We start from the raw sequence: 16,075 nt of genomic DNA, 5'->3' as shown, positions 1-16,075 counted from the left end.
TCAGGGTAATTATCTAAATACTGCTCCATCTGCTCTACCCTCACCGGAGTCATCACTCTTACCCCCTGCTTCCCTAGGCTTTCCCTTTCCTCTCTTAAAAACACTTTGTGAAGCTGTGATGTTCCCCACAACCGAAACATTCGTGCTTAAACTTACAGGACGTAAAAGTACATTCCTTTTCATAAAGTGCCAACACAAACCCTTCTTTCCTCCTGACGGTGGTGCCCCTGAACTAGCGGGTGCCACGGCGGCCCCAAGAAAGAAAGACGGCGACGCTCCTCGGTGCCGACATTAAACACATTCACAAACTTATGCCCTTGTTATCAAATCGCAAACTGATGAACCGCCTTCCTTTGCCTAAACTGTTCGTCGTACCGCAACCAACCAGTCCCACCATAAGTGCGACATGACTTCCCGATGCTATCCAGATAGCAAAAAAAAAAAAAAAAAAAAAAAGTGAAGAACACTTTTCCAGGGCCTTTTCCCCCACCACACTAGCCAATATAGAGAACACCTGCAGCCAGTTGGCAAAAGTTTGGGGAATCAACTGATGCCTACGCCTTTCCTCTTCCTCTTTTTTACTCTCCGTCAACTTCACCCTTTCCAAATTAAACTTCTCCAACGGCAAAAGCGGAAAGTGCGCACCCAATGGCCCATCAAAACAAACAAACTTCCCCAAGAGCCTTATCATCCAGTCTCACCGAGTCAATACTCCCCACACTCTTTGATTCAGGGGGGCCCCCTAAAGTGGAGCCCCACTATGAGTATCACTTGCCACCCTTACAGAGGCTGAAACCACCGCATCCATTTGCACCATGTGTGCCCCACCCCCTTGCCACACCGCAGCTGGGGAAGACCTAGTCACGCTCATCAATTCATGCATCATTCCCAACAACTGTGACACCTCGCTACCTGCCGACCCCAGACACAACCTGCCGCACGCCACCCACATCACAACCATTCGCTGCATTACAGTGACCACAATGCTTACCGGGCTGAATTTGAGTCCCCCTTATAACAGCCACCGCGCATCTCCCCCGCTGGTCCTCCTCGAATTGTTCTCCTGTAGACACCCGGCCCTCCTCCTCAGACTCCACCGGCGAAGCCCAAGCAACCAAGGACCCATCGGTCCTTGTTGCGTCAGTGTTGCAAATGTCCATAGTCCCTGCTGTAGTGGAAGGCACTTCAGCTGCACGCCTGCAGCCAGCAATCCTCCGAATGCCATCATCCTCCCCTTCCGATCCGTTGTCCATTTGACCTACAGCTCGTCTGCTTCTTGTTCTTTTGTTGCCCCTGCGTGGTGCAGCAGGCTTCATATCAGTCTTTCCCCCATTCCCAGTTTCAGTCCCCACGCTCCATCCTCCCAAGAAGGCAGAGCACTGGACTGACCACTCAGGTCCTCACTCCCCAGATACTCCAGCCACTTCCCTGTTCCTCATTCCGCCCTTTGACCTAGTCTCTCTGTATGACGCCGGCACCTCCCGGCTCCTACGCATACTCGCAATCGTAGCAGACTTCCGGCACAGATTCAAGGCCTCCTGCATCTCCCGGCTGCTCGCATCCCGACTCGGATGGGCTCCCCGCCTTCCACCATGCCCTAGACGCAGTTCAGGGCTCACTCTCAGGAGGCTGCGACATCCTAGGGCATTTTGGGTGCATTGGTTCCACAGCTAATCAGTCGCTTCTGCCACTCAAAAGCCACAACTGCTCCTACAGGCACGCTGTGCTCTTTGTCACTGCCAGCTTCGTAAAGTCCTAGAATAGAGCCTCCATCACGGTATTGTGTCCCTGACTCAGATGTACTAACAGACTGTCCCTGCCTATTCCAATCCTCCCTTATATACCTAGTCCCCTTAACCAATAAAATGGCCCCATTCACACCCCCTTTTACTAACTTCCACCATAATTTGAACGAAAACCCCTCCTACCTTCCCTTATTACAACATTTTAGATCCCAACTCTCCCCCCCTTCCCCTCCTAAAACTCCATTTTCGTTTACTTCTACTTTACCCCTATTAGGGCCTGGCATACATCCTGCTCATGAGGCCCTCCCCTCTACTGCCTGTGGCTTGCAGTAGGGGCCCCACTGAACAGGTGCTAATCTTTCAATTATAGTTTTCTTCTGAAAGTTTCACTCCTGGTTTTTGCATACAAACACTGATGCAAAATACTGATGTTGGAATGAGGCCTTAGGGTCCTGTTATGCTAAACGACGCACCAGCGATCCCAACAACGATACGACCTGGTCACGATCACTGGTGAGTCGCTACATGATCGCTGGTGAGCTCTCAAACAGGCAGACTCAGCAGCGATCAGGACCAGCAAGGACGCTGGTATCCAGGGTAAATAGCGAGTAACTAAGCGCGCATCGCTTAGTTACCCGCTGTTTACCCTGGATACCAGCGTGCTCACGCTGGGATCTGGTATCCAGGGTAAACAGTGGGTAACAAAAGCATGCGCGGCGCTTAGTTACCCAATTTTTACCTTGGATACCAGCTCCCAGCGAGAGCACGCTGGTATCCAGGGTACACAGCGGGTAACTAAGCGACGCGCGCGCTTAGTTACCGGCTATTTACCCTGGATACCAGCTCTCTGCGTCTGCTTACAGCGCTGGAAGCTCGCTGATCGTTGGTCTCCTGCTGCCACACGCAGCGATGCGTGCTGGCCAGCGGGAGACCAACGATCCAAAAATGGCCCAGGACATTCCTGCACGATCAGCGATAACCGGCGGGGGGGCCGGTCGCTGATGCATGCCACACACAGCGAGATCGCTGGCGAGATCGCTGATGCGTCACTAAATTGTTGACGCATCAGCGATCTCGCTTAGTGTGAAGTACCCCTTAGTCATTGTATAGTAAAAAGTTCTACAACTAAGGGTTCATTCAGACAATGATTTTCCTCAAAAGCAAAAGGCAGTCTCAGTTTCATCATTGTTTTTGATCAACATTTTATCAGAGTTTAGTTAATGGGTCTGTTTTTACCAAAGAGTTTCATAAGTTTTATTCAGATTAAAAAAAAACAAAAAAAAAACACCTTATATTATTGGAATCACTTGAGAAACTTCTATCAGTGTGTGAAAAATGAGAGCACACAGATGGACAGTCCTATGATACCGATTTTTTTCAAGGACCTATTGATTTGCGTGTGCAAGTTTTATCGGAGACTCTGAACATGTTTCTGCCAATTTTGATCACTCAGTCTGCAAGAATACAAGAACATGAGAGCAGCACCATAAAATATATATATTCTATATTATAACGCATAGGTACATGTTAATAAAAACATGGTTAGAACTTGTACGAGAAAACCAGACATCTGAAAGAGCCTATATTCACATACTTTGGTGTTTCGGCTGATCAGCATTTTTAGGATCCCTACTTTCTGGTAAATGGGAGAACTATTGTTCATAACAAATTAGGTAAGAACAGATTTTTTTAATGCAATTTTTACTGTACAAATTTAGATTTTGATGAGAGATGTTCTACTTTGATTTTCGTTGGTAGTCCCTGGACATAAACAAGAATCACTCTACTCAATGTAATAAAATATAGATCTTAAAAATGGTTAACAAATTAAACTGAAAAACATTGGCATGTTGCAGCACTTTTTATTGTATGTCAATAAACTTTATTTCCATCAAACCGGAACATCTTGCAAAGCCGAATTGTAAAGTGTAATGCCATAAAGGGAATATGTCACCAGATTCTTGCTCACCTGAGAGGAACATGATGTAGGCAGAGACCCTGAATTCAAGGAGGTATCACTTAGTTTACTGTGTGCAGCGGTTCTGACACAGGTCGGGGGGACAACTGCCCCCGCCTACACTCTCTGATGATGTCCTGGATCTATGGTGCTGGCAGAAGCTGCAATCACTACAGTCACCTCTCCCACAGCCTCTGTAAAGCCCCCGTTACACACTGCGATATCGCTAGCAATATCGCTGTAAAGTCACCGATTTTGTGACGTTGCAGCGATATCGCTGCATGTGATACTTACCTCCGACCCGCTCCCCCGCTGCTCATCGTTGGTCGCGTGAGAATGTCCTGGACGATTTCTCATCGGCCACTTCCTGCTGGGCTTCCTGCTGTGGAGACGAGCGACGTGTGGAGGCGGGCGGACGCCAGGATCGCCGCGTCTGACAGGTAAGTAGCGACCCCCGACATGTCGCTGGTGAGATCTGCCTGTGTGGCAGCTCACTAGCGACCACATAGCGATGCATCAGCGATCCACATCGTTGTCGGGATCGCTGGTGCATCGCTAAGTGTAACGGTACCCTTATAGTACTGTCACACTTAGCGATGTACCAGCGATCCCGATCAGCGATATGACGGTCAGGATCGCTGGTACATCGCTAAGTGGTCGCTAGTGAGCTGCAACACAGGCAGATCTCACTAGCGACATCGCTGGGGACTGGGGTCGCTACTTACCTGTCACACCAGGCGATCCTGCGTCCTCCCGCCCGGCTCCATGCGTCGCTCGTCGTCACAGCAGGAAGCGCCGCAGGAAGCTGATGACGAGAAACAGTCCAGGACGTTCTCGCGCGATCAGCGAGATAACCAGCGGGGGAGCGGGTTGTAGGTAAGTATCAGACACAGCGATATCGCTATAACGTCACAAGTTATAGCGATATTGCTAGCGATATCGCTTAGTGTGACAGGCCCTTTAGTGTCATAAATCCTGGACATCTTCAGAAGGCAAACTGTAGTAAGTCACTACAGCACCGCCCCTTGATTATATCCTTTTCCAAGAGGTGTGACACATGCTGCAGGCAAGTGACTGCAGCCCATCCTTCTGATAACACTTCTTTTGAGACTACTCAAACTAAAAGTCAAAAGGAAGTGAAATAAACAAAAACATACATGTATTAGCGGAATAGTGACAGTTGTAGGGTATGCTATAATAAGCCAATTACAAGAGTGCTTGGGGTGTAAAAAGACATTTATAAGGCTGTGTGCCCACGTAGCGATTTTTAAGCGTTTTTGCCGCGATTTTCGGCGCGAAAACGTTTAAAAATAGTGTACAGAACGCCCCCCCATGCATTCAGCACATGCTGTGCTAATGCTGCGCTTTTTTCCGCGGCGGAATCGCATCGCGGAAAAAATCGCAGCATGGTCATTCTTTTGTGCGGAATCGCAAAGAATTGCCGCGATTCCGCACCCATAGGAATGCATGAGAATCGCTTACTTCCCGCATGTGGCTATGCCCACCATGCGGGAAGTTAAGCGTCTCATGTGCGGTTGGTACCCACGGTATGGAGCAGAGGAGACTGTCCTCCAGGCCCTGGGTACCATACCCCTGAAAAAAAAAAAAAAAAAAAAAAATAAAAAAAAAAATCGGGGTATATTTACCTTCCGGCGTCCCGCGCTGCATTCCCGGCCTCAGCGTTCCCAGTAATGCCTTGCGGCAAGGTCCTGTGATGACGTGGTCTCGCGAGATCGCTATAGCAACGCGAGACCAACGTTATAACAGGTCTCGCAAGGCATTACTGGGAACACTGAGGCCGGGAATGCAGCGCGTGACGCCGAAAGGTAAATATACCCCGATTTTTTTTTTTTTTTTTTTTTTTAAGTATTTTAACATTCTATCTTTTACTATTGATGCCGCATAGGCAGCCTCAATAGTAAAAAGCTGCTCACACTTGCCAAACACTATGTTTGACGAGTGTGACCAACCTGTCAATCACTTTCCAAGCGATGCTTCAACTCGCTTGGAAAGTGCTTGAATATCGCACGCGAAAATCGCGGCAAAATCGCTGTGAAATCGCGCGGAAAAAAACCGCACGATTTCTGGGAAGGAGTCCGGTTTTGAGTGTCCGGAATAAAACGCTACGTGGGCACATAGCCTAAAGGAAATTTTGGGAATTGGACAACCACATACAGAATGATCTGTTGTGTGGATCAATATAATGGAGTCTAATTGATTGCAATGGGCTACAAAACTATAGTGTCTGTGGGTTTGTGAATGTCATATAATGTTAGTAATGGAAAAATATTAAGAATATCATCTAATGCAACTACACCAATAAATAAATAACACATGACCTTTGCAAACAATTTAATGTGGGCATAATTATGATACATTCTGTAGCTTTTTAAATCATACAAATCAGGCAATTGCTTATAGCTGCAAAATAAATATGGTCTTTAAATACAACATGAGAAATCTAAGAGATGAGCATATTAGGACACCTTGCAGCTCTTTCGACTGTCATTTCTTTTTATGGAAGTGCTCTTTCCACAGGCCTGTGAATTTGTTCCCCCACTGAGTGAGTAATTTGGAATCGGCCTGCCCAGGAAAAATCCTTCTGGCTCAGAGTCTGATGATGAACATGAAGTTTTGTCATCATCTTCAACATCTTGGCTATATTCTTTCAGCCAGGATTTGTGAGTCTCTCTTTCTGTACCTATAAATAGTCTTGGGAGTAGTTCTTGACACCTTGTGGCAGAACATGTTTTGTGGAGGCCGGGTTTTATTTGTTTTTCGTTTGATCCAGTCTTTGTTTTCCAGGTAGTGCAATGTATCTGAGGGCTGAAATCTGCATCTGAAGCTCTTCGCACATTACTATGTTTGGAAGGAAACTGCATTGTAGGACCAGATGACAAACAGTGTAGGGAGCAATAAAGATGGTCATCATGAATCACAGATTCTGACCTGTGGAGAGGTGTCCTGCAACTGGAGCAACAAAAACAAGAGGGTATTGTATGCCAGTACATCCCTTTTAATGTCACAAGTTCTCCATCAGGATCTGGAAAACATAATATTATTGAATACACATGCTATCTTTGCCAGTTTTTCAGGTTTATGTAGTTTAATGATAAGGAAAGCATACATGAAGTAATTGTGAAATCGACACAAGCCTTACTAAAGAGATACGATAAAAATTAATTAATTATAGTGCACTGGTGGACTGACGCCCTCAAAGGGGCTGTGAATTAGGTAAATGAGAAATTAATTATACACCCACACATATACATCCACCTTAAATGGCAATAGGAGTTATTAATATATTACACATAAAAAAATCCAGGCAATAGCATAATTAGTTATATGTAAGGAAAACATGTTTATTGGCAAGACAACTTACCAACAGGCTCACCACAGGCCTTGCAACTTTCAGCATGAATTCGCTGGAAACAGCTACTGCAGAAAGGTCTTCCACATTTCATAATATATCGACTTCCGCCCAACACCATGTCGCATTCCCAGCAACAGAAGTGCTCCACATGCCAGCACAGACCTTCAGCTATAGTATATCTCTCCGACATAATCAGCTAAAACAGAAAAAAAAAAAAACAGCAATTCCAAACATTAATTTTTCAAAAACAATAACACAGCTATTGAAGGAAAGTGTTCAGCACAATAATTCTTACAATACAAAGTCCAGAAGTAGAAGGCGAGCACCATCACAATAGTCCACACATCCGAACCATCATACGTGTATAAAAGAGACGCAGCCGGCAATACAACTGTTTTACCCTTAGGTGCACATTCATGGAAAATAAGCTAATCCACATAGCAAAAAAATAGTAGAAAAGAGCAGCACTCACCGGGTAGTGTAGTCAAGGCTTTATTATAAAAGCATATCAGCGGGAGAACGGGTGCAAAAAGGAGAGCGCAACGACGATCGTTTCGAGCTGCAAAGGCGCTTCCACAGGTAACCTGTGGAAGCACCTTTGCAGCGCAAAACGATCGTCGTTGCGATTCCCTTTTTGCACCCGTTCTCCCGCTGATATGCTTTTATAATAAAGCCTTGACTACACTACCCGGTGAGTGCCGCTCTTTTCTACTATTTTTTTACAATAATTCTTGCAGAGAAGCGAGTTGCAGGCTCTATTTCAGCCAAGGACAACAACTAATTTATATATAAAAAAAAAAACAAAAACACATCAGACTGAGAGTATGAGTAAAGTGAATTTTGTTTTAAAGGGATTACCCCACAAAATAAAGTACATTCTAAATAAACTGGTCTTGAAATAATAATAAGTTCCACAATTAGAGGTGTTAAAAAAGTTCCTATTGGAGGCGTGGTTTGCAGGGGAAGGGAGCAGACATGCTTCTCAGGAGCTCCTGCAACTTCCCCTAAATAAGCAGCTAAAAGCATACTGAAGTGGACTTTTTTTGGAGTAAAAGCTAAAAGAATATGCCTGGAATGGAAAATTAGAAGATTGCTGCGGATTACTCAAGAAAAAAAGCCTTTCATGGAGCAGAGAAAGGGGTCTGCAAAAGTTGCTGACTCATCCACACTGCCTGCAGGAAGGAAGAAGGTGAATACAGCAAGGCCTGGGACAGAGAAGAGGAATGGAGAGACATCAACGAGGAAGTCTGTCACGGCATTCCCGACTTCTAGGAGCATGATACCAGGACCAAGGAGCAGCATGAAGCCACCTCCACTGAATGTTCATGTCAGGAGGAGAAGCAGCAGGGAAGCAGAGCTAGTAGTACAGCGGAGGAGCATGGCGGGGAGGCCTGTTGCAGCTCCCAGAAACAGATGGAGCGAGCGTGGTGAGCAGAAAGAGGAGGCTCCGACCTCCTCACATGCTGACAATGTTGGGGAGAGAAGCCACGGTTTCTCTGTGACAGCCCTGCGGCTGCACACAGAGAAGACTGTGAAGATGGAGCGGGGGAGCAGCGCGGTGGCACCTGCAGAGTCAGACCAAGCCGGGAGGAGAAACCACAGCAATGCAGAGCGGGCAGCACAGCTGAGGAGAGCTGCAGGAAAGGTTCTGCGTTCTGAGGCACCAGAGTTTATACCCAGGTCAGTCTGTAGTGGAGGAGACCGGGTTCAGAAGCGGCAACTGAAGCTTAAAGGGAGCGATGAGCAGGAAGTTATCCCTATATCTGCAGTTTTGCAGGGTCATATCCCTGCACTCACAGATCTACAATCCACTCTTGATGCTGGGGAACATGCTACTGGACTCAGGCTGAATAATGGGGGTAAAGAGTTATATGAACATAATACTCATACAGGGGTTACTAATGGATGCTTGTTTCCCAGTCCCTCCAACTCTTATCCCTAAATGTAAAGGGGAAGTGCACCAGAACAACGTAGAGGGATCACAGATGAAAGGTGCTAAGGATCTGTATAACGATGGTGGTCTGGAGTCTTTTGGGTCATCCTATAATGTTAACAAAGGAGATCGAGTGGGACACTCAGATAAAAATGGCTTATCATACGATTTTGACAGTTTTTGTTCGGAGGGATTTATTGCGGATGGTGATTTATATGATGAACTTGGGAGCGATTGTCTCAGTGATCAGGCATTGGATGAACCTCTATCATCGGGCTCTTCTTCAGAGGGGGGAACTAAATGTGAGATAAATACATTATTACTAGATGCCATACCCGCCTCAGATGACTACGCTACTGAAGGTTTTATGGTCAGTTTGTGCAAAGCTTTTTTGGACTCGTTGAACGCCTCTATGGGGACTCCTACCCTTCAGGGAAATCCGTTTAAGATGCAAAATAAATCTAAAGCATCTGAAGTTTTTGTAAAAGACCTCTTCAAATATACCCTGATGCGTTTAACTGATGACTCCTACCCGACTTCTACGAAGGATTACGGTAACGCCACAAAAGAACAAAAAATACCCGAAACTCTTAGAAATCACAAGATTTTAGACTCAAGTCAGCCGCAGAGCCTTCCTTCATTTTCAGATTCCATGGATAAATTACAAAAAGACATTACTTCTCTCAAAATTAATATGGCCAACTTTGAAGACTTTAGAAGAAAAAATAATGTGAAGATCAGAGGGATTCCTGAGTCAATTCAGGCTCCCCAACTGAAGGGCTACATATTGTCAATGGTCTCTCATTTGTTCCCGGACATCAATGAGAAGTGTCTGATTGAAAGGGTTTTTAGGATTCGCAGGCCATCCACTCTCCCTCATGATTTAGCAAGAGACACTATAGTATCTTTTGACCCCAATTGGCTAAGAAACACGTTGCTGGGTATCTCCAAAGATCCAAGATTCTTGTCTTCCAAATATAGTCATCTGATTTTCCTCAAGGATCTTTCAAAGGACACTTTACAGAAAAGGAAAGCATTTTCCCATACTACTGGTGAACTCCGACGCGCAGAGATTCCTTACACCTGGACTCATTCCTCCACTCTTCAGGTGAAATACGCATCGAGATTGGTTCCTATCTCTACCCCGGATGAGGGGAATGACTTTCTTGAATGCATTGGAATAATGTCCTCCGAGGATTCTCCCGGAACTTCTTCCACTTCGAAATCGGATCTTCGTCTCGGCTGAAGGAGCTATTTAACTGTTGTTTTTAGTTACTCTTTTTTTATATCAAGCGGCTGAAAAGAAATTTTTTCCATCCTTTCAGTTTTTTTTGTTTTTTTTTCGTAAGGAACCGAATTTCAATTCTGATTTATTTGTCGTTGAGTAATCTAGATTATATATAAAACAGTCTGAAGAAATATTTCCACCTTTACAGTTTTTGATTGAACCAATTTTTTTGGCCTTCACTCAGTCTTAGGGACATCACAGTATGTTCCGGACAGGACAGGCATTCATATTTTTTATAACTTACTTGGGTACTTCATTTTTTTTTTTTTTTTTTTTTTTAAGTATTAGCATAATAAGTGCATTGATCTTTTGTTTTGTTTTTTAAGCTATCATAATTGTGCAAATTTTATAGCACAATATGTGTACTGATTTTTCCTACGGCTATTATATAAATATAACGATCTTTGCATTTGTCATTGTCTTTTAACCTTTTTCTTCCTACAGGTTTGTATTTAAGCAACAATTGATTTGTGTATTATTGATATTAAATAATATTTTGCTTTGGAACTACTGCATTGTATGTACAGTTTGTATGTTTGCCTGTCTATTTCCCCACTTTGTGGGGATATCCCTGTCTTTACAGGGATTTGTTCTCCCTACCCTAATCCCCTTGTTTTTGTTCTGTACCCTACTCCCCCTCCCTCATAAAAATGTTAAAATTAATAAAAAATATTGGAAAACAAAAAAGTTCCTATTGCCGCGATAATCTTCTAAACGTGCCCATTATGTACTAACCTAATAGATATGCAGAGCTACTCAACTGCTCAAGTTCATAGACAGTGCATACCACAGCTCCTGGGCCAGGGAAGGAAGCAGAAGAAAGACACAGCAGGGGCTCGCAGCTGCTTATTTCAGAGAGCTAACATTTCCCTATTTGTAAATGATGCAGAAGTTCCAGCGGCCACTGAGTTCATAGGTCACTGTCAAACACTCCGCCCTGTGATAAAACAGCCGGTAAGCCAGTGTTAGTGTGTACATGAGGCATGGATTTCAATGGAATGGGAGTTAGGTGAATAAAACTTTTTGTTACATTTAACTAAAAATGTAAAAGTGTGTTTTATTTTTGCGCTAAGGACACCAGGGACAAAATTGTAGACCTGCATAAGGCAGGGATGGGCTACATGACAATAGGCAAGCAACTTGGTGAGAAGGCAACAACTGTTGGCACAATTAGAAAATGGAATATACAAATTGCCTCTTCAGAAATGAAGAGGACTTGAACTTTATAATGCCACCTGTTGAATGGAGCAATCCTAGAAGTCACTATCGACCTTTTAACAGAGTCTTACAATATGACTTTGTGATGGAAATATATATATGTATTTCATATAGATCTCACTTGCATGCACATTACTATATTCTGATATATACATATTATATAATGACAGCTAACATGATCTCTATAATCAATTGCTCAGAATGACCCAGTGACCTCGTGAGCCATCTAGCTCAAACCAGAGTATCTTGTGATGTGTCTCTAGACATGGAAAACAGGAACTAGCACCAGATGTTCAAACTGATGCCTCCATCTTTGATGAATGGCAGGAAAATGGCTACAGTATATAATGTATTGCTGAATCACCCTTTTGTTAGACACCTCCATATATGTTAATATACTCAAACCAGCCAATAAGATATAAGTTCAGCCTTATGTTAGCTTACTAACCACTCCTTTCTATACGTAATTATAAAACTATGTATGTGCAATAAACCTCCAGTGTTCTGGTGGAATGTTTGCTGCTATTATCAGTGTATAGTGTTTTCATTCCTTTGAGCGATCAAAAAGACTCTGTTTTAATTGGGAGCAGCCGCAGCACACACAGGGATAGATTTATCTATCCAAATTTCCATAACATTTGGCGCCCAAGGTGGGGCAGTGGACGAAATGCACGGGGACCCTGCTGACCGGAGAGACGGAGGTGTCGGCCATGGCCTTGGCTCATGGGGACAGAAACTGCGCAGCTCCATAAGTAAGGTAAGAAAATCTGGTTATCCTACCTGAATGTCCCCTGTGCCCAGTCCGGGTCTATACCTCTTGCCGGTCAGGTGTGGTCACCATCGCATTTCCCAGATAGTGTAAAAGTCCATGCTCTTATCCAAACCCTGGGATATAAGTCAAAGGTGTCTGCTGCGTGGTGTGTGTGTGTGTGTGTGTGTGTGTGTGTGTGTGTTTCATGTCTGTCAAGATCCGGGAGAAAAATTGTTGGAACGGTGACTGGTTTTGCTTGCGGTTGCTGGGAAACAGATAGCAGGAAGTTGAATCTCTCAGATAAGTCCTCACAGATTCACTCGTGAATCGGAGGGACAGGAGAAGCCCATCCAGGTGTGGGTGGTGGTGGCTTAGAGAGATATCACTAGTCAAGTCTCCTGACAAGTTGTCACAGATTCACCTGCGCATCGGAGGGACAGGAGAGGCCTAGCCAGGCACGGGTGGTGGCAGCTTGGTGGAGTTATCACAGATTCATTTATGGGTGGGCTAGGCGGGACGACCGGTACAGAGTGGTAACATTCCTGGGTGCCAGAGTGGAGTATACCCTGTGTGATTGGCAGTTATCGGTTACCCGTGCTGCTTCTACTATGCGTCACAAAACAAAGAGGGCTTCGATTTATCCCGGATGTCTATTCATGTGTGTCTGTCTGTGATTCACTGCTGGGAACTCCCCAACCCCACCTGCCTATCAGAACACTCTGTGTCTTGTGTGGGGATTGATGGTCAAGTCAGACAATCCCAGCTTACAAGCCCCTGAGCGTGTGAACACAGCCAGGACACTCCATCCTGTTCCAGTTTATGGTGGAGACCTGTCCACTCAACCTAATGGGACCAGACCTACTGCAGAAGCTGAAGGTGACCAAAGTGTTCCTGGAAGATGTGACCATGACATTTTCTCCACCCCTGACCCAAGAAGAATCAATCATGCTTGTGGCCCTACAAGAGCCTCAAACAACCGGTGCAAGCCTACCCAAGGAGGTGCTGGACATAGTACCCAAAAGCCTATGGTCCAAGAGAGACTTCAAGTTGCGCCAGTGCGGGTGTCACTCAAGTCTGGAACCCCGTACCCTCATAAGGCCCAGCATCCCCTGTCCATCACCCAGAGTCAAACTGTCTCTGACCAACTGAAGGTCTAAGTGAAACCGCTGTTCAAGAAACGGCCTAAGAACTTTGGCATGGGCCAGGATATTTCAACCCAAAGGGACCTCACCCGCTTTGTGAAATGGCTGCTCTGCTTCCAGCTCCAGAGGATCATCTTGGACAAGATTCTGAAGGTGCTCCCTGAAGTTTACCCAGGCCCTAGACCGGAAGACAACCACTCAACTCTTTAAATTGGTGCACAAATGCTGACCAGAGACCAAGCCGGAAGAAAGGAATGGCTGCTGGCCCATGCTGAGCAAGAAGCTGGTAAAGAAGGCATCCCAGCAAAAAAAACCCCGGTGATCAGAGCAGGTATTAACACAGTGACCGCCTTGGTGGAGAGCAACAAAGCTCAGCTGGACGCCATCTCTGATGAATGGGATCTCAGTAAACGGCTTGTTTTCCTGCCGGCTCTGTGCCAGAAGATGGGAGTCCCTCACGGCATTGTGAAGAGCATGGCCAGACTAGGCCGCCTCATCCATAGGAATCATCGTGCAGTGTACTGTAAAAGGAGAACCAGCCAAGTTCAGAATGGTGCATGACCTGAGGGCTGTGAACGAAACAACCGTGTTTGAAACCCCAATTGTGTGAAATATGCACACTCTGCTGTCAAACGTGCCAGCCACAGCAACAGTGCTCACGGTGATTGATCTGTCCAATGCTTCCTTCAATGTTCCCCCTTCACCTGGACGACCAGTTCCTGTTTACCTTCACGCACCAGGGGGGTGCAGAACACATGGACAGTGATGCCCAAGAGGGCCTAGGACAGCCCTTCACAGCTCACCAATGCATTGTCCTCCATCCTCATCAACTAGATTGCAGAACATGCAGAAGTCATAGTCATCGCTACCTGCACAGCCCTTTCCTTGTCTCTTCTACTCTACCTGGCAGAGCTGCAACACAAGTCCTGGAAAAAGCAAGTTACGTTCCTGAGACACAGTATTGCCCGCCAGACAAAACGCTTGACAGATGACCGGAAGACCACTGAGAAGATGGCTCCCCCAACATCTCCGAAGATGCTGCAGGCCTTCCTTGGTCTAGTTTCGTATTACAGAACTTGGATCCCTGTTGCTCCAGTCTTAACGCAGCCTCTGTACGATTGCATCAATGCAACACCGTTCCTCCTGTCGTATGCAGCCTTCATTTCGTACAGGAAACTGGAAGACTCCATAGTCTCTGAGCCAGCTCTAGGTCTCCCTGACTACGAGAAGCCATTCCATCTTTACCAAATGGAAAAAGAAGGTCATGCTACTGGCGTCCTAAAATAGACCCATGGAGGAAAGACAGAGGCCTCTAGGCTACTTCTCAGCCCACCTGGATCCAGTTGCAAGGGGGGCCCCCTCCTGCATGAAAACAGTTTTTGCAGCGCACGCCCTCCTGGACAAGGCTGCTGACGTCATTCTTGGACAACCGATAGAGATCCTCTCTCCACCGCCCTCCAGTGCTCTCAGCTGTTGCCTGACTCTACTCTCACTCCCAAGGGGGGATGCGGAGACGGAATCTTCAGAACAAAATCTGCAGGATACTGTAGATGGCTCCAGATTTGCTGCTGATGAAGGAAGATTCCACACGGGATGTGCAGTGACCAGCAATCAAGAAATCCTATGGTCCAGAAGTTTGTCGCCTAGCTTGTCAGCCCAAGAAGCGGAACTGATAGCGCTGACGAAGGACAAAACTGCAAATGTCTATACCGATTCCAGGTACTCGCATGGCATAGCACACGACTTTGGACCCATCTGGGCTGCAAGGGACTTCATCACAGCAAGCGGGACGACCATGAAGCATCATGGAGCCATCAGGGACCTGTTGAACGCTCTCCAAATTCCAAATGTGGTGGCAGTGTTAACAGTCAAGGCACAAGGAAAACTGAATACAGTAGAGGCACGGGGCAACAGCATGGCAGACGTGGCAGCCAAAGAAGCAGCCAGAGGAAGACAATATGGAAAAGTGGGAGAGGTCGTAGAGCCGGACGGCTACTACATGACGACTGAAGACAAGAAAACCTGACAAAATGACGTCCTGGGATCTGTTCAAGTTGCAGGACCAGACTCCAGAGGACGAGAAGGAAAGCTGGATGCTGAAGGGACAACATATGAAGGAAGAAAGGCAAAAGCATTGGATTCCAAAACCCTGTCTACCTCAAAGCACTGGACTCCAAAACTCTGTCTACCTCAAAGCAAACCCTGTCTGTGTATCTCAAAGCACTGGACTCCAAAACCTGTCTACCTCAAAGTATGTACCCTATGGTGGTTCAATGGGCACATGGGCCCGCGCACAGACTGAAGACACAGATGAATGATCTGATTGGACTCCCACCTTAACAGCCAAATTTCCCAGCAGCTGTTTGACCTCCGACAAATGCAACACTGGACGAGTGGGAAAAAGTTCCCCCACATCATCTGGCCAGAAGCTTTCGCAGTAAGGAACCAGTCTGCAAAGACTACTGCAAAGAAGCTATTCTAAGAAATAGTGTGCAGATACGGGGTTCAAGAGGTGATGGCGAGTGATCAGGGACCCACATTCACAGCAAACTTGACACGAGAGATCTGGTCAGCAGTAGGGTCAGACTTAGGCCTACACATTTTCCACCATCCCCAAAATAGCGGCAACATAGACTAAGTGGGACACTTAAGAGCAGCATGTTGAAAA

The 16,075-nt window shown here is 45.9% G+C and overlaps 1 protein-coding gene across 3 annotated transcripts in view; it reads right to left on the bottom strand.

Annotated features, from left to right (window-relative positions):
- Nucleotides 1-6,039: 6,039 nt before the first annotated feature.
- Nucleotides 6,040-16,075, bottom strand: part of PRICKLE4 (prickle planar cell polarity protein 4) — a 118,533-nt gene continuing 108,497 nt past the window's right edge. For 2 of the 3 annotated variants that reach the window (XM_073542491.1, XM_073542490.1), the window contains exons 6-7: nt 7,085-7,271; nt 6,040-6,745 (exon numbers count right to left, since the gene is read on the bottom strand). In XM_073542491.1, coding sequence (XP_073398592.1) covers nt 6,180-6,745; nt 7,085-7,271 — 753 coding nt within the window. In that variant the 3' untranslated portion in view covers nt 6,040-6,179. The remainder of the gene's footprint in view (nt 6,746-7,084; nt 7,272-16,075) is intronic. The other variant, XM_073542492.1, reaches the window with a different exon arrangement.

Source organism: Dendrobates tinctorius, unplaced genomic scaffold (assembly GCF_039654945.1).
Source record: "Dendrobates tinctorius isolate UK_male_01 unplaced genomic scaffold, ASM3965494v1 ptg000127l, whole genome shotgun sequence".
NCBI lineage: Eukaryota > Metazoa > Chordata > Amphibia > Anura > Dendrobatidae > Dendrobates > Dendrobates tinctorius.
This window is presented reverse-complemented; position numbering and strand designations above follow the sequence as displayed.